The following is a 21,423-nucleotide window of genomic DNA, read 5'->3' as shown; positions in this document are numbered from 1 at the left end:
GTATATGTTTGTCTGCATAGCATTTAGTGTACTATATCAGCAGCACGAGTTTATGCGTTGCAATTGCTTGCGATTTAAATGCTAGCAATGTAAATGTGCATGCGCATTACTAGCATGCGATCTAAAAGCATGCGGTGTCAAGCCTCCTGCGATGTGAAAGCTGCGTTGCGATGGCAGCGCGTGAAAACAGAGTCGTTGTAATGGGTGTTTCCCATTGGAGACATTTGTAAAATAGCAGTGACGTATGTATGAATAATTGCTCATGGGATGTGTATGTATGTGGGGCATACAACTACAAATTTATAATAAGCGAGGCACGTTTTAATATTTTTTCACTGCCATAACGCCTTATTTACACCAGCTCTAGAAAGGAATCTGGTTAGGGACACGGGAAGCAAAAAAGACAAAAGTACGCAAATATGCAGGGGTGCAGAGGAAAATCGATGCCTCAAGCAGCAGAAGCGTAAACGGATGCTTAGAAACAAATGACAGACCTCGCGTAAATGCGGATACACGAGTTCAGTGGGCTAAAGTCAGCGCCGTTCTTAGTCCAGCATCGCCACCCACCATTGACAGAAATTCCTTGAGCTACGGTCAGTGTCATTGCGCCGACATTCAACCACACAATAAAACGTCACTTCTTCGCCGAAATAGCATAGCACATTTATGTAATTAGAACAGTGATCATTCTGTAGCCTTAAGGCAAAAGCGGTCGACCTGGAAGCTGGGGAACCGGGCTCGAGTCTGGGCAACAACGCGCAAGATTCTTAATCACTTAATCTCCCCTGCCTAGCCAAACATGAATGAGTCGATTTGTAACAAAACCGGTGCTCATGTAAAGCGCTCCGAAACCCGATTTCTCGGGTCTAGTTCGCGCTATATAAAACTCCCCAAAAAAAGTTTCGCAAAGTCGCAACTGGCATGACAGAACTTCACCAGGCAACTTAAAGTGATCTTAGTATCAGCATCCGATTTGACCCAGCCACCCAGAAGGCTCATTACATCACTGCAATTAAAATGCTGCGGATGGCGCACTTCTCGTTAGGGTAAATGCATTTGTTTAATGCAGTTACCACCATAAGGCAGCATAATTCTGATTAAAGTATGAATGATGCACATGGTAACCAAAGCTTTGCCCCAAGCACCGCCGCCCTTTGTACACGCACTACCAGGCAGCGTATCCAAACTAGTTACAGCACTACTAGTGATACTGTCCAATATCTCATTTGTGGGACTGAACAATAAAAAAAGGTCCAAACCTAAAGTGGGTACAATGCTTTGTTTGATTAAAGGTGTCACCTCTAATGTTAGCACAATTATTATTTTGGTGCAATCAAAGCACCGCAGTCTGTCTAGCAAAACGTCGCATTTGATTAAACGACACTTAGCTGCAAGAATGAAATATGGATCTATGTATGGTGTGTTTCTTCTATGGAAAACAACAGTGCTTCAAGGAGCTTTGCAAATCCAACAAGCAGGATCGTACTTCACCAGGTGAAATATGCAATATCCAAACCTGCTTGCATTGCCTCACTGTAATAGAAGTATGCAGCTTTGATATTTTCCATTGGTATATGTGCAATCTCACCTATTGATTTGTTCCAATATTTAACAGCGCCGCCGTCATCAGTTAGAAGAAAGCCACCATTGTCAGTTAGAAGATTTTGCCCCGATGACCTATTTGCAAAAGCAATATACTGTTACATCAGTCAGATCATTCTGTTCGCAGGGATATATAGTGTTTGTTGGTTGCGCGTAAACATGCAATACCAAGAGCCAAAAACTGAGATGCAGTTTATAATGATTTTCGTTGTAGGTAAAATGTAATGATTGATAAATGGGTATGAGGGAAACCTATACATTTTTTAAATGTACTCTAGATACTGATTGTATGAACACTGATTGTATGAACAGTGGTTATTGGTACAGCTCGGAACATTACCCATTCCAGCATATGATTCAGTGGGTAATTTGCAAAATGTGATCTTTCTTGCTCACTGCCTTACAATTGGAAGCCAATAAAAATTCAGTTCATAACATCAAATGTTACACAGTTTCTGCATTTCTTCTGATAAAAATGGTACCCAACTTTTGTGGCTGGGACTACTGACCTTGGCACACAAGCTCCCTTAACACAACGTGGAGATATTAACATTTACTGAAAAAGAAAATACCTGTTTTGGCAATAGTGGTGGCTGCGATATTTGTGCCTGGGCTCAGCTGCCTCCCAGGGAAACCTGCCAAACCCCGACACTTTGGAGAGCTAGACACCCAGGAGATTCCAGGATGGTCTGACTTGCATGTATTTCATTAAGTTTTCCTACCCACAATGCACTGCAAACATAAAAACCTTGGCTAAAATCATACATTTCTCCCACATTTTTGTGAAGGAAACCTATGGAGGCTGGGGAAGACCACTTAATTGCTACCACCCACAATTACTGCACATTTTTCAATAAAAATGGTACCCTACTTATGTGTCTCCATCAAAATTGTCTCACTTAAGCAACATAGGTAGCTATGGTATTTGGGCCCACACTGTGCCGCCACACAGGGAAACCTTCCAGACCCAGACATTTCTGAAAACTAAACACTGTGGAGAGAAAGACTGTATTGCCCCTAGTGGGTGTGAAGGGGTCAATGGAGCATGCCCAAGAGGCAGCACCCTCAGAAAGAATAAATCCCCAATGTACCCCCAGGGTGCAGAAAGACAGTATGCACATTGATGTGTGGCTCTGGCCCGATACTAGAGTGAGCTGCCCAGCTCCTTTATTTTCCACCATGCACCATGCACAATCCTGTTGTCTAGTGGGATTTCTACCTCTTGAGGTCAGAATGACTGTTATGGCCTTTGGTCAGTGAGCGCACTGATCCTTAACCAAGAGACTGCTTCTTCTACAATGAACTACTACCTTGGTGTTCAGTGGGGTTGATCCCTGCTGGGAGAGTTCTATCTCAGAACTATCACCAAGTAGAGATCTACAATGGAGCGACAACAGTGGAAAGGGGCTTTGTACCCTTTCCCATGCTGTTTCTCCTGCAGACATTGGTGTTTGGGGGTAAAAGCTATGCCTTCCAGCATCAATCAACAGAGAAAGTAGACTACGGCTTTAGCACGTTCTACTTTCACTTTGTTCTGCTGTGATGCCAGCTCTCTGTGCTCGCTGGTGTTATAGCAAAACTAAATAAAAAATCAAACTTGGGACATAAAGGAGGCTTCACCCTCACACTCTAACTTTAATTTTTGTAAACAGTCACACTAAAACGGTTAAAAGAAAGGAAACCATCTCCTGCCCTCAACTTCGTCAATGTTTCACACTGAATCCGGAAAGGCAAACATATTCATTGCTGACACAAGTTATGGGAAGTTCTCTGTTTACTTCAGTGCAGTATATGCAGTATCCAAATTGTGGCATTCTGAACTTCGACAGGGTGTGATATCACAGCATTAGCGAACATCATTCTTCACTGGAGCATTTTCACTCAATTTTACTACTTTATACAGAGTAAGACAACTGCCTATATATCTGCTCATCTCTATTTTTAGGCCTCAACTTACGGACCGTGGCTATTGACATATAGTGAGCACTGGAAGCGATAAAGAAAGACAATTTCTGTCACAGTTTTGGGCTGACTGATATCTTAAATAGTTGAAGAACTGGAACAGTATTATTTTACCACTTTTGACAGCAATAAATGTTGGCTTTCACAGGAAATGTCATGGAGCATGCCTCTTTTGGCTGAACTGTAGCACCATGTGTTTACATTTCTATAGGAGACAACAGAACAGTGCAATTAAAAGATACAGTAGATGTTTCAGCACCCAGGCTAATGTGCTGCATAACTATATACATATAAGGTCCCAACGGCGAGACCGATTGCATTGCAAATGCTTGTTTTCATTAAGTTGTGCTTAAAAGCTTTAGCTGCATTCTTGGAGATGTTGGGGGGGGTAAATTATATTGTAGGAGTTCTTTCCTGACGCTTTTAACTCTCCTTCCATTTTTTTCCTTCCTTCTTGCTTTTCTTATTCTTTCTTTTTTCTCTTCCTTTCTTTTATTTTTTTTATTTATTTTTATGGTCTGGCCAATAACTAATTGTGAAAATATGTCTGGGATCCCCCGTGAATTGGCTTTAGAGAGTTGATTGGGCAGACCAAATTGACTATTCCAATATGGCTGATTATTTGCTCTCTGTGGAAGTCATACTTTTTTGTAGTCCTGTTTTTGTTTCAGGGATCAGTTGTTGTTGATCTTCTTTCTGTCACACATCAGCCATTTTGTATTATGCCAAGCCTTAGAGGCTTTGTGTTAGACCTGTCAGCCCTAGGGTGGTCTTTCCCTGTGTTTTTGCCCTTGCCTCATTTTTTCCACCCTCTTTTTCGTTGGCCTTAGGTCTCCGAGCGCCTTCCCATTGCTAATCAATGCTAAGGCGCAGGTGCTCTCTTCTCCCAACATGGCTGCCACAGGCCCCTGCTACTGCAGAGTGGTCTTTTTAGTAGCACCCTAGTTGCCAGGAGCTGGCTGGGACCCTAAACATTGTTGCCACACCAGTCCGCCTTTTTCTTCCCTAGTTAGACTAGGGAAGCTCCTGGAACCTTCTAGAATAAGTGCGGGGTCTGCTTTTGCCGCCTTAGAGTGTGGTCACCTGACCTGGGCATACATAAGCAAAGGAGGGAAACTTTTTAGTCAGTTGGGGCGAAGCTGACCTGGGGGAACCTACGCAGGAGACTTAGACGGTAGGGCCTAGTCAGGGATCTATACCACTGGGAGTGACAGGGCTTAGGTGCTGCCTTCCAAGCTGTGTGAGGAACACTGGACTAGCCCACTGATCTGGCCCGGCAGGAGGGGAACCCAGGGACGATCTGCATAGACTGACTAACCTGTCTTCAGTCACCAACTCAACCCCCCCCCCCCACCCTCCCTCAAGAAACCAACTACTAAGGGCGCAGGAACCAGCAAGCGCCGAAGAAGACCCCATAAATTTACCTCAGGACTGCTGGGGGATCGACCAGGTATTAGCGTTGTGCCACCCCTGCGCTCCCTGAATCTACCTGGGGCCCCCTGAACTGAGTTGCCACCGTCATGTGTGGCCTGTCCTGCCTGGCCTGCCCTGCTCCCCTTAGGCGCTGTAGCCAAACTCATCACTTCAGCCCAGCTCCGCCGTCATCTCCAGGGCCCCCGGGGAGGTGCGGGGCCCCGCCATCGCCATCGCGACCGGCGTGCCCCCCCGGCGTGGGCCCAGTGACTGGTGGTCCCCTGCGACGGCCCTCGTGAAGAGAGGGCCGCCGGAATCGAAAGTAGGCCGCGCTAGGCCCCGAGGCCGTTGCCTCGCATCACGTGACGGGGGCGGTCTCCTGGACTGCACCCCCGCTGCTGGCTGAGTGGCTCCTGAGGCCGCGCCCCGCAGGCCGTGCTGCTGCTGGCGGCTGCGGGCGCACCTCTACTGTGGCCCGTACAATCGGTCCCCGTGCCCCAGGAGGCATCGGAGGGTCCAAGACCGATCCCTTGTTAGTGCGGGGCTCGTTGGCCGTCCCCAAGACCCGCCGGAAGCCCCACAACGCTTTTCTCCCTTCGGAGCCCCACGGAGCCCTGCTCGTCACCTCAGGCCCTCCCCAAAGCCCCCTCTTATCCCGGACAGCGCCGGTAAGCGCACACGGCTGGCGGGAGGGGCTCCGAGGAGAGTGAGCCCCCCGCCCTGCCTGAAACCGCCGCAAGGGCCCGGAGGAGGCCAAATGAACAGGTAACCCCCGGGGAGGATGGTGGTAGGCCAGAGGAAGGCCCGGAGCTCGCCCCTCCCCCAGGGAAGTCTATCGTTGGGCCCTGATGGCCCCCACTTGCCCCAGGAACGGGCAATAAACCGGTCCGTGGCCCTGTTAACTCCTGCCCTATGAAGGGCTGATCGATTACCTGACGTGCAGGTTATTTTGGACCTAAGACTTTATTCCTGCCTAAAGTTGATTAGTTGCCTTAAATGACATGTTCATTCTTACTGAAATGCCCTGATGAAATGCCATGGTTATCCTTGCTGAAGCGCTCTAATGAAAATGCCATGTTTAATGCTCTAATGAAAATGCCATGTTTAGCGCTCTAATGAAAATGCCATGTTTAGCGCTCTAATGAAATGCCATGTTTAGCGCTCTAATGAAATGCCATGTTTAGCGCTTACTAACCCCTCCTGCATAAACCTCAGCAGCCTTTTCTTTTTTAGCGCCTTGATATCCCTTGGGATGAATGCTGCGCTCTACAAATACCAGAAATAAATAATGAAATGCCAGGTTTAGCGCTCTAATGAAATGCTATGTTTAGCGCTCTAATGAAATGCCATGTTTAACGCTCTAAGGAAATGCCATGTTTATTTCTAATGGAATGCTCTAATGGAATGCCAGGTTTATTTCTAATGGAATGCTTTGATGAATACCGGGAGTGTTGATTACCCTGACTCTGAGCTAGATAAAAGCTATTTGATTTTCACTCAAACTCACTGGTGTGGTGTCAGTCATTGCGTGCGTTTCCTGTCTCAGTGGATGTGTGTGCTGTATGGTCACTTTACACCTAAGCTTTCGGGTGCCTACCTGCTCGCGCCAAGCTACCCCCTGGGGGACTGGTGACCCCAGTTCCTACACTTTGCGTCTGTAGATCCGGCGCCTCGCCCTCTAACGTGCACTTACCGACTGCTGCTCTGTATCCGCCATAGACCTCACTTCTTTGGACGGTAAGCATGTCGTATAACGATGCTGTCTCCCTCTTTTTTCTTCTTTTTTTATCTTGGCTAATTCGGGATTATTGCAAGAAATTGCTATCCCTGGCCCCAGAGTTCTTGAATAGAGCCTCCGTCCTGTTGGCCATTTTAGCTGCGATGTTCTGCATTTTGCACAGCCTCTTGCTTTCCAGGGCCTAGCAGTTGCAACTGTAAAGGTTTATTCGGCAGCCCTATCCATATTTATGTATCTCCATGACTAGCTTCTTTGTTTAAGTTACCATTAGTGGTGCATTGTATGCAAGGTTTTATTTTACGTGATTGCTCTTGCTTCATTATTGTTCTTCAGTGTGATTTCAGTCCCATGTTGATGTTCCTCATGGCATTTCCATTCGCTTATTTGAGCAGATGCACAGTTGCCCGTTTTGACTCTTAACTCTGAAAATTGTTTTGTTCATCTTTATGACTTTGGCTGGGTGGGTCGGTGAACTTCAAGCCCTCTCAGCCGACCACCATTCATGGTGTTCTACTTGGGTAAACAGGTCCTTCTTCAATATCAAAAGTGGTATCTAACTTTCACATGAGGCAGTCCATTACTATTCAGTCTTTCTTCCTCATCACACCGAGGAGGAGCGGCTCCATAGACTTACCTCAGGAGTCTAATGTCTTACTATTTCAACTACACATAACTGGAAAGAGAGAATGAACAGCTCTTTGCAGGCGCCTCCAAAGTCGAGACGTGCAAAGTGGTGACCAGACACACCTCTTTGTGGTGGGTTACCCTTGTATTAAGATCATCGATACCTCTGGCTCTCATTCAGGCTCTCTTCACCAGGGCCACAGCTACTTCCTCTGCTCTCACCAGGAGCGTTTGCCTGGTTGGCATCTGCCTGGATGCCAGTTGTTCATCGTTTCATAATTTGACTAAATAGTCTTGGTTCACAGCTCAAGCGCACTGTAATGGATGCTTTGCCAGAGCTGTGTTGCACGACTTCCCTGGTTACTTGGCACTACTCACCACACTTCCAGGGGACTTATTCATATGGTGAGGAGTGTGCGGGAAGGCGTATTATCCATCAAAAGCTGCTTAACTTTGGTAATATTTGTGGTGGATTCCAAATCTTCCTGCATTTTACTTACCACCCTGCCTTTTCTTCTGCAGTGATTAGTAAGATCCAAAGGCAGGTTCTATGCTGTATTGTCACTGTTGTTGACTCTCTCCTGGTTCGTCTTTGTATGCCTCGATTCCTTTTCTTCTGTGGATTTATGCATTGATTAGTAAGATCCACAGGCAGGTTCTATGCTGTATTGTCGCTGTTGTTGACTCTCTCCTGGTTCGTCTTTGTATACCTCGATGCCTTTTCTTGTGTGGATTTATGCAGTGATTAGTAAGATCCAAAGGCAGGTTCTATGCTGTATTGTCACTGCTCTTGACTCTTTCCTGGTTCCTCTTTGTATGCCTCGATGCCTTTTCTTGTGTGGATTTATGCAGTGATTAGCAGGATCCACAGGCAGGTTCTATGCTGTATTGTCACTGCTCTTGACTCTTTCCTGGTTCCTCTTTGTATGCCTCGATGCCTTTTCTTGTGTGGATTTATGCAGTGATTTGTAGGATCCACAGGCAGGTTCTATGCTGTATTGTCACTGTTGTTGACTCTCTCCTGGTGCGTCTTTGTATACCTCGATGCCTTTTCTTGTGTGGATTTATGCAGTGATTAGCAGGATCCACAGGCAGGTTCTATGCTGTATTGTCACTGTTGTTGACTGTCTCCTGGTTCGTCTTTGTATGCCTCGATGCCTTTTCTTGTGTGGATTTATGCAGTGATTAGTAAGATCCACAGGCAGGTTCTATGCTGTATTGTCACTGTTGTTGACTCTCTACTGGTTCGTCTTTGTATGCCTCGATGCCTTTTCGTGTGTGGATTTATGCAGTGATTAGTAAGATCCACAGGCAGGTTCTATGCTGTATTGTCGCTGTTGTTGACTCTCTCCTGGTTCCTCTTTGTATGCCTCGATGCCTTTTCTTGTGTGGATTTATGCAGTGATTAGTAAGATCCACAGGCAGGTTCTATGCTGTATTGTCGCTGTTGTTGATTCTCTCCTGGTTCGTCTTTGTATGCCTCGATGCCTTTTCTTGTGTGGATTTATGCAGTGATTTGTAGGATCCACAGGCAGGTTCTATGCTGTATTGTCGCTGTTGTTGACTCTCTCCTGGTTCGTCTTTGTATGCCTCGATGCCTTTTCGTGTGTGGATTTATGCAGTGATTAGTAAGATCCACAGGCAGGTTCTATGCTGTATTGTCGCTGTTGTTGACTCTCTCCTGGTTCCTCTTTGTATGCCTCGATGCCTTTTCTTGTGTGGATTTATGCAGTGATTAGTAAGATCCACAGGCAGGTTCTATGCTCTATTGTCACTGTTGTTGACTCTCTCCTGGTTTGTCTTTGTATACCTCGATGCCTTTTCTTGTGTGGATTTATTCAGTGATTAGTAAGATCCACAGGCAGGTTCTATGCTGTATTGTCGCTGTTGTTGACTCTCTCCTGGTTCCTCTTTGTATGCCTCGATGCCTTTTCTTGTGTGGATTTATGCAGTGATTAGTAAGATCCACAGGCAGGTTCTATGCTCTATTGTCACTGTTGTTGACTCTCTCCTGGTTTGTCTTTGTATACCTCGATGCCTTTTCTTGTGTGGATTTATTCAGTGATTAGTAAGATCCACAGGCAGGTTCTATGCTGTATTGTCACTGTTGTTGACTCTCTCCTGGTGCGTCTTTGTATACCTCGATGCCTTTTCTTGTGTGGATTCATGCAGTGATTAGCAGGATCCACAGGCAGGTTCTATGTAGTATTGTCACTGTTGTTGACTCTCTCCTGGTTCGTCTTTGTATGCCTCGATGCCTTTTCTTGTGTAGATTTATGCAGTCATTAGTAAGATCCACAGGCAGGTTCTATGCTGTATTGTCACTGTTGTTGACTCTCTCCTGGTTCGTCTTTGTATACCTCGATGCCTTTTTTTGTGTGGATTTATGCAGTGATTAGCAGGATCCACAGGCAGGTTCTATGCTGTATTGTCACTGCTCTTGACTCTTTCCTGGTTCCTCTTTGTATGCCTCGATACCTTTTCTTGTGTGGATTTATGCAGTGATTTGTAGGATCCACAGGCAGGTTCTATGCTGTATTGTCACTGTTGTTGACTGTCTCCTGGTTCCTCTTTGTATGCCTCGATGCCTTTTCCTGTGTGGATTTATGCAGTGATTAGTAAGATCCACAGGCAGGTTCTATGCTGTATTGTCGCTGTTGTTGACTCTCTCCTGGTGCGTCTTTGTATGCCTCGATTCCTTTTCTTGTGTGGATTTATGCAGTGATTTGTAAGATCCACAGGCAGGTTCTATGCTGTATTGTCGCTGTTGTTGACTCTCTCCTGGTGCGTCTTTGTATGCCTCGATTCCTTTTCTTGTGTGGATTTATGCAGTGATTAGTAAGATCCACAGGCAGGTTCTATGCTGTAATGGCACTGTTGTTGACTCTCTCCTGGTGCGTCTTTGTATGCCTCGATGCTTTTTCTTGTGTGGATTTATGCAGTCATTTGTAAGATCCACAGGCAGGTTCTATGCTGTATTGTCACTGTTGTTGACTCTCTCCTGGTTCGTCTTTGTATGCCTCGATGCCTTTTCGTGTGTGGATTTATGCAGTGATTAGTAAGATCCACAGGCAGGTTCTATGCTGTATTGTCGCTGTTGTTGACTCTCTCCTGGTTCCTCTTTGTATGCCTCGATGCCTTTTCTTGTGTGGATTTATGCAGTGATTTGTAGGATCCACAGGCAGGTTCTATGCTGTATTGTCACTGTTGTTGACTCTCTCCTGGTGCGTCTTTGTATGCCTTGATGCCTTTTCTTGTGTGGATTTATGCAGTGATTAGTAAGATCCACAGGCAGGTTCTATGCTGTATTGTCGCTGTTGTTGATTCTCTCCTGGTTCGTCTTTGTATGCCTCGATGCCTTTTCTTGTGTGGATTTATGCAGTGATTTGTAGGATCCACAGGCAGGTTCTATGCTGTATTGTCGCTGTTGTTGACTCTCTCCTGGTTCCTCTTTGTATGCCTCGATGCCTTTTCTTGTGTGGATTTATGCAGTGATTAGTAAGATCCACAGGCAGGTTCTATGCTGTATTGTCACTGTTGTTGACTCTCTCCTGGTTCGTCTTTGTATACCTCGATGCCTTTTTTTGTGTGGATTTATGCAGTGATTAGTAAGATCCACAGGCAGGTTCTATGCTGTATTGTCCCTGTTGTTGACTCTCTCCTGGTTCCTCTTTGTATGCCTCGATGCCTTTTCTTATGTGGATTTATGCAGTGATTAGTAGGATCCACAGGCAGGTTCTATGCTGTATTGTCACTGTTGTTGACTCTCTCCTGGTGCGTCTTTGTATACCTCGATGCCTTTTCTTGTGTGGATTTATGCAGTGATTAGTAAGATCCAAAGGCAGGTTCTATGCTGTATTGTCACTGTTGTTGACTCTCTCCTGGTGCGTCTTTGTATACCGCGATGCCTTTTCTTGTGTGGATTTATGCAGTGATTAGCGGGATCCACAGGCAGGTTCTATGCTGTATTGTCACTGTTGTTGACTCTCTCCTGGTTCGTCTTTGTATGCCTCGATTCCTTTTCTTGTGTGGATTTATGCAGTGATTTGTAAGATCCACAGGCAGGTTCTATGCTGTATTGTCACTGTTGTTGACTCTCTCCTGGTTCCTCTTTGTATGCCTCGATTCCTTTTCGTGTGTGGATTTATGCAGTGATTAGTAAGATCCACAGGCAGGTTCTATGCTGTATTGTCACTGTTGTTGACTCTCTCCTGGTTCCTCTTTGTATGCCTCGATGCCTTTTCTTGTGTGGATTTATGCAGTGATTTGTAAGATCCACAGGCAGGTTCTATGCTGTATTGTCCCTGTTGTTGATTCTCTCCTGGTTCGTCTTTGTATGCCTCGATGAGGCTTTGAAAAAGTACCTGTAGCTGCCGTCAGAGCACAAGTTGGCACCTGGTATATTATGATGTCCCAGCCTAGGTGGGCAAATTCGCGGCTGAGGCTGCATGGTGCATGGTGCCAGGCGATGGTGCCTCCAATCTGGCGTCTGCAGGATATTCATAAAATGTGGAATCTGTGGGAATATATGTAGCATCCACCAGGTGTATTGTTACTGGAGGTAAGTAATGTTTTCTTTAGGTACCAGTGATCTTGTCGAGCTCTCCAATGATACCAAAGGGGATGATGGACGGAGCGTTTGAGCAAATCAAACACTCACCCCCAGTCAACTGATCTGGGTTTAATCCATCATCATTCTTTAGCTCACTCCACCACCCCAGTTCAGACATGGCCATATGCAAATCAGTCTGACCCTGTGCCTCATGGAAACAGTCCAGCCCGAACTGCCAAGCCATGTCTTCCCAGGACTGGAAATAAGCATCCTGGGACCGGTTTCTGGTTCATAACCCTCATCAGCCAGGCTATCTTGAATCCAGTGGCAAAGTGAGCAAGGGACCCACGTCTGGGCATACCCTGCCAACATAAGGCAAACAAAGCGATACCATAGGGGATGATGGATGGAGCGTTTGAGCAAATCAAACACCCACCCCCAGTCAACTGATCTGGGTTTAATCCATCATTATATTTTAGCTCACTCCACCACCCCAGTCAAGACACGGCTATATGCAAATCAGTCTGACCCTATGCCTCATGGGAACAGTCCAGCCTGAACTGCCAAGCCATGCCTTCCCTGGACCGGAAACAAGCATCCTGGGACCGGTTTCGGGCTCATAACCCTCATCAGCCAGGCTATCTTGAATCCAGTGCCAAACTGGAATGGCCTGGTGAGCACAAAAACGATGGATTTAGGCCCATATTTCTGTACTGGGGTGAATGTATGACATTGTTCTGCATTCTGTCCATCAATAGTTCTTTTTGCATTTGTCAACCCGAGTGGGATGGGTATACTCGAGTCCCATGCTCTCCATGCCACTGGAATCAAGCTATCCTGGCTGAAGAGGGGAGAAACCCCGAAACCGGTCCTAGGATGCTTGTTTCCAGTCCAGGGAGGACCTGGCCTGGCATTTCGGGCTGGACTGTTCCCATTGGGCACAGGGTCAAGACTGATTTGCATATGGATGGGTCCAAACTGGAATGGCATGGTGAGCAAAAAAACGATGGATTTAGGCCCAGATCTCTGTACTGGGGTGAATGTATGACATTGTTCTGCATTCTGTCCATCAATAGTTCTTTTTGCATTTGAGCTCTCCAATGATGCCAGAGCAGTTCTGCACGCTTGTTACAAGTGGCTCCCAACCCCATGCTTTTTATGAACTCTGTGTTAATCCGTCTGGGTGTCCTTCTGTTTGTTCTGACCACAATCTTCTAACTCGAAACCTAATATTTCTTGCGGTTCAAGTTTGCTTCTTCACTCCACCACTATGTGCACCTGACAGTTCTGCACCTCACATGCAGAGTTCTGGCGATTCACTCTTTTCTCTCATTAAGCTACTGCTGGCTCCAATAGGTGTTAACTGATTAACCGGATTTCACCTTCTGGCTGTGAAGCCTAAGGGGCCCCTGTGTTTACAATCCCTCCTTCTGTGTTCCTGGACCTGCAGTTCAAGATGTGCTTGTTATTTTCCTTGCTATTTTATCCTAACAATGGTTCACAGCATACACAAAATTATCATAACACACACATATGTTTGGATCACAAATACTTAAATCAAGCAACACTGGACACCTAAAATAAAAAAAGAAGAAGAAAAAATAATAATAGAAAATACGGCCCTTATATAGGAAACAAATTTAGTTATAGGAACATATAAAACATTATTTAATAAAAAGGTAGTATCGTGAGGCTCAGACATATAAGCTGGTACATATAACAATTAATAGACATACACGACCAGACAAGTGGCATACAAAAAGAGGTTACATATAAGTCGGAGTTCCAAAACAACACTGGAACTACAACACACAAAACAATGTGTCCTCCATGAATTGTGGACACAATTGGGTCGACGACGTTTCGACCTTTGTCATAAGTACATGGTCATCTTCACGACAGATAAATTACTGAGCATCCCACCAGATAATTTTATTTGCAGGAAGGGAGCAAGCAAAATGCAACTCAGTGCTTGTATTTAAAAAATGTTATGTTTGTGTAAGATGAAAATATTAACTGGACACTCTATAAAATTCAACTTCTTTTGACTCTTTATCTCAGCAACTGTTTGGGGTTAATCACACATAGCTAGTCGTGGATGGAAAGTGTCTTTTCATTGTCTTTCACAAAAACGCCCGAACGTCAGTAAATTCAATAAATTAGTCGCAACTCAATTGCCGGGTATCAGTCACCACTACTCGGCAGCCATAAATGCTCCCATTTTCCTTGCAGCATCTCCTTTGCCATCCGAAGAGGAGGATGAGAATGTTGTGGAGGGAGAGATGGAAATGGTGGAGGTGACGCTCAGCACACTCGATCTCCGTGAGTTTGAAGTGATGCCCAAACGGAACCACAAGAAGAAAAAGAAAAGTGGGAGGAAAAGTGGCAGAGGTAAGGAAGGCGACTGATAACCAAAGAGTGGGAGGAGGAACTTAGATTGCGTAGAGAGCGGAGAGTTGAAGAGTGGAAGGGGGCTGGGCTTAAGTGAGCGTAGTGACACAAAGGCTTAGAGGAGCTCAGTGATTGAATGTGGGAGCAGAGAGGTAAAATGTGTGGAATAAGCGGTTTTGAATAGATGGTAGAGCACACAAAAAGGCAGTATGAGATCAAGAACTGAGAAGAAAGAGGGATGTGAGCGGGTAGGGTAAGAGAAGATTGTGGAGTGCGGCATGATTGCAAAGGAGTTTGAGTAAGTAATACAAACAGCTGAATGATATGATGAGATCTGGAAGGGAAGCTGGAGTGTGGAAAGAGCTCATTTGACTGCAGGGTGGAGAAACAAAGGGTAAGATAGAATTTGCGTTTGTATGTAGAGGATGAAGAATGAAATTGGAGTAGGGGAGCTGGGCAGTCAGAGGAAAAGTAGGTTTGAGCAGAGAGGGTGAAGGGCTGAAAGGTCAGTGGGAGCTGGGATTGAGTTAAGTGGGTGTAGATCCAGAGGGTGGGAGGGAAACGTCTATTGAATGGAGAAAGGGGAGAGCTGAATCGTGCATTAGGTTATGGGATGATGGGATTTGCTTGAGGTTGGACAGCAGAATGGCGCAACTGGATCTGGAACTTGAGTGTAGCAGAGTGCTGAAACTCGGTGTCGGGGAACAGGGATTAAACTGAGTAGAGAGATGAATGGTGAGTTTGGGATGGGTTGATTAGAATAGTGCTTTACAAACCTTTAGAACCATGACCCAATTTTTAGAACAACAAACGTTTTCTACCCACTTACTTTAACGTAAATGAGGAGGATGTGATTTGTTTTAAATGTAATAGATATGCTTTCAAAATGCAGAGAATTTCCAAACTTATTTTTTTTGCGTTCCTCTCGAACAGCAATTGTTTGCACATATTTACAACCTTGACACACCCTTCGATATGTTTTTAGTGGACTGTGGCCAAGACATTGATCTGTCTATAAAAGAGGCAGATGGTGAACTGCATTGGAGCTGGAGTACTTTTCAGAAGGGGGAGCCTTGGGAAAAATCTCATGAGCGTGAAGCCTTCATTTTATTTCAAACACAGGAGATTAAATGATTTGCCCTTCGCCAAGGCCAGGACTCGAACTTGGCTCCCCGCATCCAAAGTTGGCAGCTCTGGCTGTTAGGGCATATCCATATTCCCAATTTATGTATGAAAGTCACACACTTGACTTGCCATACTGAGGCTGGTGTCCTCGGCATTTGAGGCATGGGCTTCTGAGGTTGGCATGCTGAGACTGTAGACATGCACGTGTCTCTGGGTTCTATGGTTCGTACCCTGGAGATGTGAGGCACAGATGCGTCTCTGGATTCTGAAGTTGGTGTGCGAGGCATGAGCGGCATGGACTTGTTTGTGGTTTCTGAGGTTGGTGTCCTGGAGATTTGAGACAATGGCTCGACTCTGGGTTCTGAGGCTGGTATCTGAGGCATGAGCATGTGTGTGGCTTCTGAGGTTGGCATGCTGTGGGTTTGGTTGTTCGTATCCTGGAGATGTGAGGCACTGATGCTTCTCTGGATTCTGAAGTTGGTGCGCTAGACATGAGAGGCATGGACTCATCTGTGGTTTCTGAGGTTGGTGTCCTGCAGATGTGAGACACTGGCTCCTCTCTCGATTCTGCGGCTGGTGTCCTGGGCATTCAAGGCATGGGCACATGTCAGGCTTCTGAGAATCGTTACAACAAACAAATGATGGACGGAATGCTGACAATGCAGACATTCTCCCCCAGTCAGGAGATCTGGGTTAAATCCATTGTTCTTTTGCCCACTACGCCACCCCAGTTTAGACATGGCCATATGCAAATCAGTCTTGACCCTGTGCCTCATGGGAACAGTCCAGCCCGAACTGCCAAGCCATGTCTTCCCTGGACCGGAATCAAGCATCCTAGGACCGGTTTCTGGCTATCAGCCGTCATCAGCCAGGATAGCTTGACTCCAGTGGCGTAGTGAGCACGGGTCCCACGTCTGGGAATACCCATCCCACTTAGGGCGAAAAGCGTTACAACAAACAAATGATGGACGGAATGCTGACAATGCAGACATTCTCCCCCAGTCAAGAGATCTGGGTTAAATCCATCGTTCTTTTGCCCACTACGCCACCCCAGTTTAGACATGGCCATATGCAAATCAGTCTTGACCCTGTGCCTCATGGGAACAGTCCAGCCCGAACTGCCAAGCCATGTCTTCCCTGGACAGGAATCAAGCATCCTAGGACCGGTTTCTGGCTATCAGCCGTCATCAGCCAGGATAGCTTGACTCCAGTGGCGTAGTGAGCACGGGTCCCACGTCTGGGAATACCCATCCCACTGAGAATGGCATGCTGAGACTGGAAACATGGAAGCGTCTCTGGGTTCTTAGGTTGGTGTGCTGGACATTACAGGCATTGGCAGTTCTTTGGAATATGAGGTTAGAGTGCCGGGGATTAGAAACATGGATGTGCGTTTGAGTTCTGACATTAGTGCATTAGAGTATGACAGACACTGGTGTATCCTTGGTTTCTGAGACCTGAATGTGTATCTGAGTTTTTGGTTGGAATATTGGGGACAGGAGACCTGGACATGGTTGTTGATTCCTGGTTAGGTGTGCTGGTGATTGTAACTAAAGACAAATCTTGCAAGTCCTGAGGCTGATGTACAAATCACTTCAAATGTCGGTTCAGCTTGAAAGATTGGTGAGGGCTGTTATTCAGATTGCCTCCTATCGTGCTTTTGGTCTTTTCATCACAGATTCCCGTGCTAAAGAACTGGAGGATAGTTCTGCAGTGTCTCTTCAACAGCCGGTTGCCTCTGACCCCAAGATGATGAAAGACTCAGAACTGGTTCCGGGATGTAGTAGGCAGCCAAAGGCCCTGAAAGACCAATGCATGTTGTATGAAACAGGTGAGTTAGATAGTATGCGTCTTTAGACCACCAGGCAGCTGACTGGGGTTCGAAGGTAACGTGAAAGATCCAGAGTTAATGTTACTTGCCGCAGATGTCTCTGTTCCCATCCCTTGATACCCACCCGAGGACATTGCTTCTCTCACGGTCTTCGGATCATAAGGTTGGATGAAGGATGGGTTTAGAGGCTGGGTGGGTGGCAGTTTGTTCTGTCTTTAGTTTTCTGGGGGGGCTTCTCACATGCCAGACACCACTGTGTTACTGCTGCTCCAGGCGTCCATGAGTGGGGTAGCACCAGCTGAGCTTCATGCTATGCTCTGGGCCAGATAATGCCTTGTATGACTAGGATCTTCTCCTTACTTGTGAGCTCTTTAGTCTAGATATGACTCGGCTGCAATGGTGTCTGATTGGGATTCTGGCCTTTGTTCCGCCGTAGATGAATATCCAACTCTGGCTATGAAACTGAAAGTATTAAAGTTGGATATGTCTTCCTCGAGATATCCCACTTCAAAAAGAAGATACCAAGAGGTAATGCATTTTCAGTGCTTATCTCTTCCTTGTGAAATTCATTGTCCAAGGGAAGGCTTTCCCTCTCTGGTGTTTATAAAAACTGGCAAGGCCCTCTGTATTTGCCCCTCAGAACCTTGTGTTACTCTTGCTGTTCCTTCCATCAGCATCAAGAAGCCCGGGTGATCAAGCACTTTTCCCAGGCACAAAAAGACAAAACAAGATAAAAGGAGCTTCCCCCACCTGAAAGCCAAGAACTTCCCACGAAAATAGGAAGAACAGAGTTTCTTTTGCATTGATACAGATAAATGTCCAGGATGTCTAGACCCTGTATCTACTGTTTTTAATCTGTGGTTGCACAGCCACCCAGTGATGGAGCTCTTCTCAATATCAAATCTGAGATTCGAGCAGCCAGTACCACCCTTGTGTGAGGGTATTTGTTGTATGGAAGTGGTATCTTTTTTGCCTGCAATGTTCTCACTCTGAGCTGCATCATTGTTCAGCATCCATTAACTGCTATTCTTTTTCTGTTTATCGCTTCAGCTCAGACAGCCTGTGCGTCAGCGCTCTTTGCGTCAGCGCTCTCTGTTCAGTCAATGCATGTTATGCCGTGAGCTGACGGAGGAGCAGATCCACTCACTTGGTCTAGTCTTGGGAACAAACATGCTGTGTCTATTTTCCCTGTTTGTTATTTGTGTGCCAATATCCTTGAAAAACACCCTTTTGCTTACGCAGAGCTCTGTTGACGCCCTCCCTTTCTAGACATGGAAGTTTGTTCTAGAGAGGAAGAGTCAATAAGTGCATATTTGTTCCTTGCAAACGGGGCACAGTTCTCTGCACCTCATCATCTAGTGAGGCCTCTGGACATCTCAAATAGGGTTGCTCCTCTTACGTGGAAGTCACCTGCTCCAAGCCAAACGCAGCTACTGCCAGGATCCACCTTGGGTCCCATTGTTCCTCTGCCTAGCCTCTTGTTTCAGGAATGTCCAAGAGTGGGACATTTATACTGCAAAGCGGAAGCCACCACTGGAAACTCAGTTGACTCGAGTCCAGTTCCTCGTCTGGATGCGGTGGTTCTGGTGTTCCTCTGCACAACGGGATCATGCAATCCGCTACCAGGTTTGACGGCACTAGCGTGCTGTACCAACAGGTCAAGCATGCCTTCCTGGCTGATCCTGCAAGGCCAGTTTCTCAGGTAGCAAAGGCTGTGCCGTAAAAAAAAGATTGAAATCGCGTACGTTCCCACAACTGCTTTGTAACTGCCCAGCACCAAGAAGTCATGGGAAGAAGCGCAGGTGGTGTCTAGGTCTGAGGCCAGCCACAGTTACACTCACATTTAGCTCATGCGATTGGCATAGTTGTGACATTTTAAACACAATAATTCATATTCACTGCTTATTCTGGCACACTTGATACCAACGGATCTTCGGTATCCTGCAGTCTGTTTGTGTTTTTAATGGTGCCTGAAGTCAACACAGGTGCATAGAAGTCACTACTGTTGTGACCCCTATAGCCCCTATATTGCACTGACCCCTATAGCCCCTATATTGCACTGACCCCTATAGCTCCTATATTGCACTGACCCCTATAGCCCCTATATTGCACTGACCCCTATAGCCCCTATATTGCACTGACCCCTATAGCTCCTATATTGCACTGACCCCTATAGCCCCTACATTGCACTGACCCCTATAGCCCCTATATTGCACTGACCCCTATAGCCCCTATATTGCACTGACCCCTATAGCTCCTATATTGCACTGACCCCTATAGCTCCTATATTGCACTGACCCCTATAGCCCCTATATTGCACTGACCCCTATAGCCCCTATATTGCACTGACCCCTATAGCTCCTATATTGCACTGACCCCTATAACTCCTATAACTCCTTGTTAGACCTGGCACCTTGGCGTGAGTTTCCCTTCCACTTTTTGATGGTGTGCCTCGATTGTTTTGCTGGTGTTGTCCGCTCAGGGCACTGCGCCACGGCTAATCCGTGCCGCAGTGCAAGTGCTCCCGAAGTAAAATGTACCTGTAATTGATGTCCATGATTGGTTTATTGGATTCACTGTCAGTCCCCAGTAAAGTGCACCAGGGGTGCCAGGGCTTGTGAATGCCAATGCTGCTGGTGGGCTTGCAGCGCTGGTTGCGCCACCCACGGAAGCGGCCTTGTAAAGTGTGTCTAGGGTCTGCCCCCGCAGACCCTGTGCGCGGTCCGGGACAGTCGCGCTGACTGCGCAAGTGCCCCCACTTGCCAGTCCCTGAACCTTCCCTTACCTACATATTAGCCACCCCTCTGGTAGGCCCACGGGCAGGGTGCATTGTAGGCATAAGGTAGGACATGCCCTGATGTGTGTGGCATGTCTTAGTAGTGAATTACAGCCATTTTCGTTCTTCACTATTGAAGGCTACCTGCTCTCCATAGGCCAGAATGGGCTGCTGGGATCACGCCAACGCTGTGACCCCAGTGGACTCAGAGAGCATGGTAGAAGTGTCAAGTTTAGTATGCCTGAACTCAGAATAATAAAATACTTCTTGTAGTCAAGTTTATTTTAATATCCTGGGTTTGTAAATGCTACTTGTAGAAAGTTAGTATTTACTGACCTGACCATCTCAGTCCGCCTCTGCTGTGTGTGTGTGTGTTCTGCCTGGCAACAGTAAGGAGCAGGGTGGGGGGATCCCCAGAGACAGGTTGGCTGCCAGGTGGTGGGTAGAGAGGTGACACCTGGATGGGTGGGAGGAGTACACCTTGACTCGTGAATAGACCTGTGCTCTACCACCACAAAGCCGGCGCCACCCCCTGTGGGGCGGCTGATGTCTCTGCCCTGCTGCTGAAAGGAAAGAGCAGAGTCACCATAACAAAGTGCTCCAGAACTGGACTGAGCCAGGCCTAGGCCCCCTGGCGCTAAAGAACAAAAGAATCATGGTATAAAAGTAGGAGCCTGGCTCCTAAGAAATCAGAATCCTGTTTACCACAAAGAACCTCTGCCCGACTAGAAGGAGAAGAAGACGCTGGAGGAGCTGGCCTGCTGCTTGCCTTGCTGAGAAAGGAGAGGAAGAGACTTACTGAAAAGACTTTGCTACTTTGTGCTTGAACATTCTCCAAGGGCTTGATCTGAGCTTGCCCCCTGAACTGAACCCCAGGAACAGTGGGTTCTCTGTGCTTCTTGCTCATCCTCCAATTTGAGCCGTGTGGGCATCCCGCTGGAAAAGAGACTGCGCCCCTCATCGCCCCTCCTAGGGCCGTGACACTCAGAAGCTCGCCTGCCTCAAACCCGTGAGAGCCCCGCTCCGTCCCGAGCCGCTCTCTGTTCCCGGGCCAGGCCGCCTGCATCCCTGTCACCGCCTGCTACTGGAGCGCGCTGACCGCGCTATCACCCCTCCCGCCGGAAGCCGTCCGACGACTGTGATCTACGCCGGGTCACCCAGCTGCACTAACCGTGCCCTGCGACCCCGCTTCGCTATCCCCGGACACCTCAGGCCGCGGCCGCTGGCCGCGCCTGCCTACGTGCCCACACCTGCTGATTGAGGACCCAAGAACACTTCCCAAGCTGAGAGTCGCACCGACCTGTGCCGACTCTCCACCTCACGAAAGAAGTTCCAGTATCGGGCTCGGGGCCCGCAACGCCTTATTTCCCCGCTCGCAGGAGCCGATCTCTGTGAGTACTGGAACCACAAGT

The 21,423-nt window shown here is 47.0% G+C and overlaps 1 protein-coding gene across 5 annotated transcripts in view; it reads left to right on the top strand.

Moving 5' to 3' along the window:
- The window catches only part of ANKZF1 (ankyrin repeat and zinc finger peptidyl tRNA hydrolase 1), a 247,030-nt gene that overhangs the window by 181,849 nt on the left and 43,758 nt on the right, over positions 1 to 21,423 (top strand). For all 5 annotated transcript variants that reach the window (XM_085650150.1, XM_085650153.1, XM_085650149.1 and 2 more), the window contains 2 exons: positions 14,124 to 14,282; positions 17,083 to 17,235. In XM_085650150.1, the coding sequence (XP_085506276.1) occupies positions 14,124 to 14,282; positions 17,083 to 17,235 (312 nt within the window). The remainder of the gene's footprint in view (positions 1 to 14,123; positions 14,283 to 17,082; positions 17,236 to 21,423) is intronic.

The sequence above is a fragment of the Triturus cristatus genome, chromosome 3_2, assembly GCF_964204655.1.
Source record: "Triturus cristatus chromosome 3_2, aTriCri1.1, whole genome shotgun sequence".
Classification (NCBI taxonomy): domain Eukaryota; kingdom Metazoa; phylum Chordata; class Amphibia; order Caudata; family Salamandridae; genus Triturus; species Triturus cristatus.
Note: the sequence above shows the minus strand (reverse complement) of the source record. Positions and strands in the feature narration are given on the sequence as shown.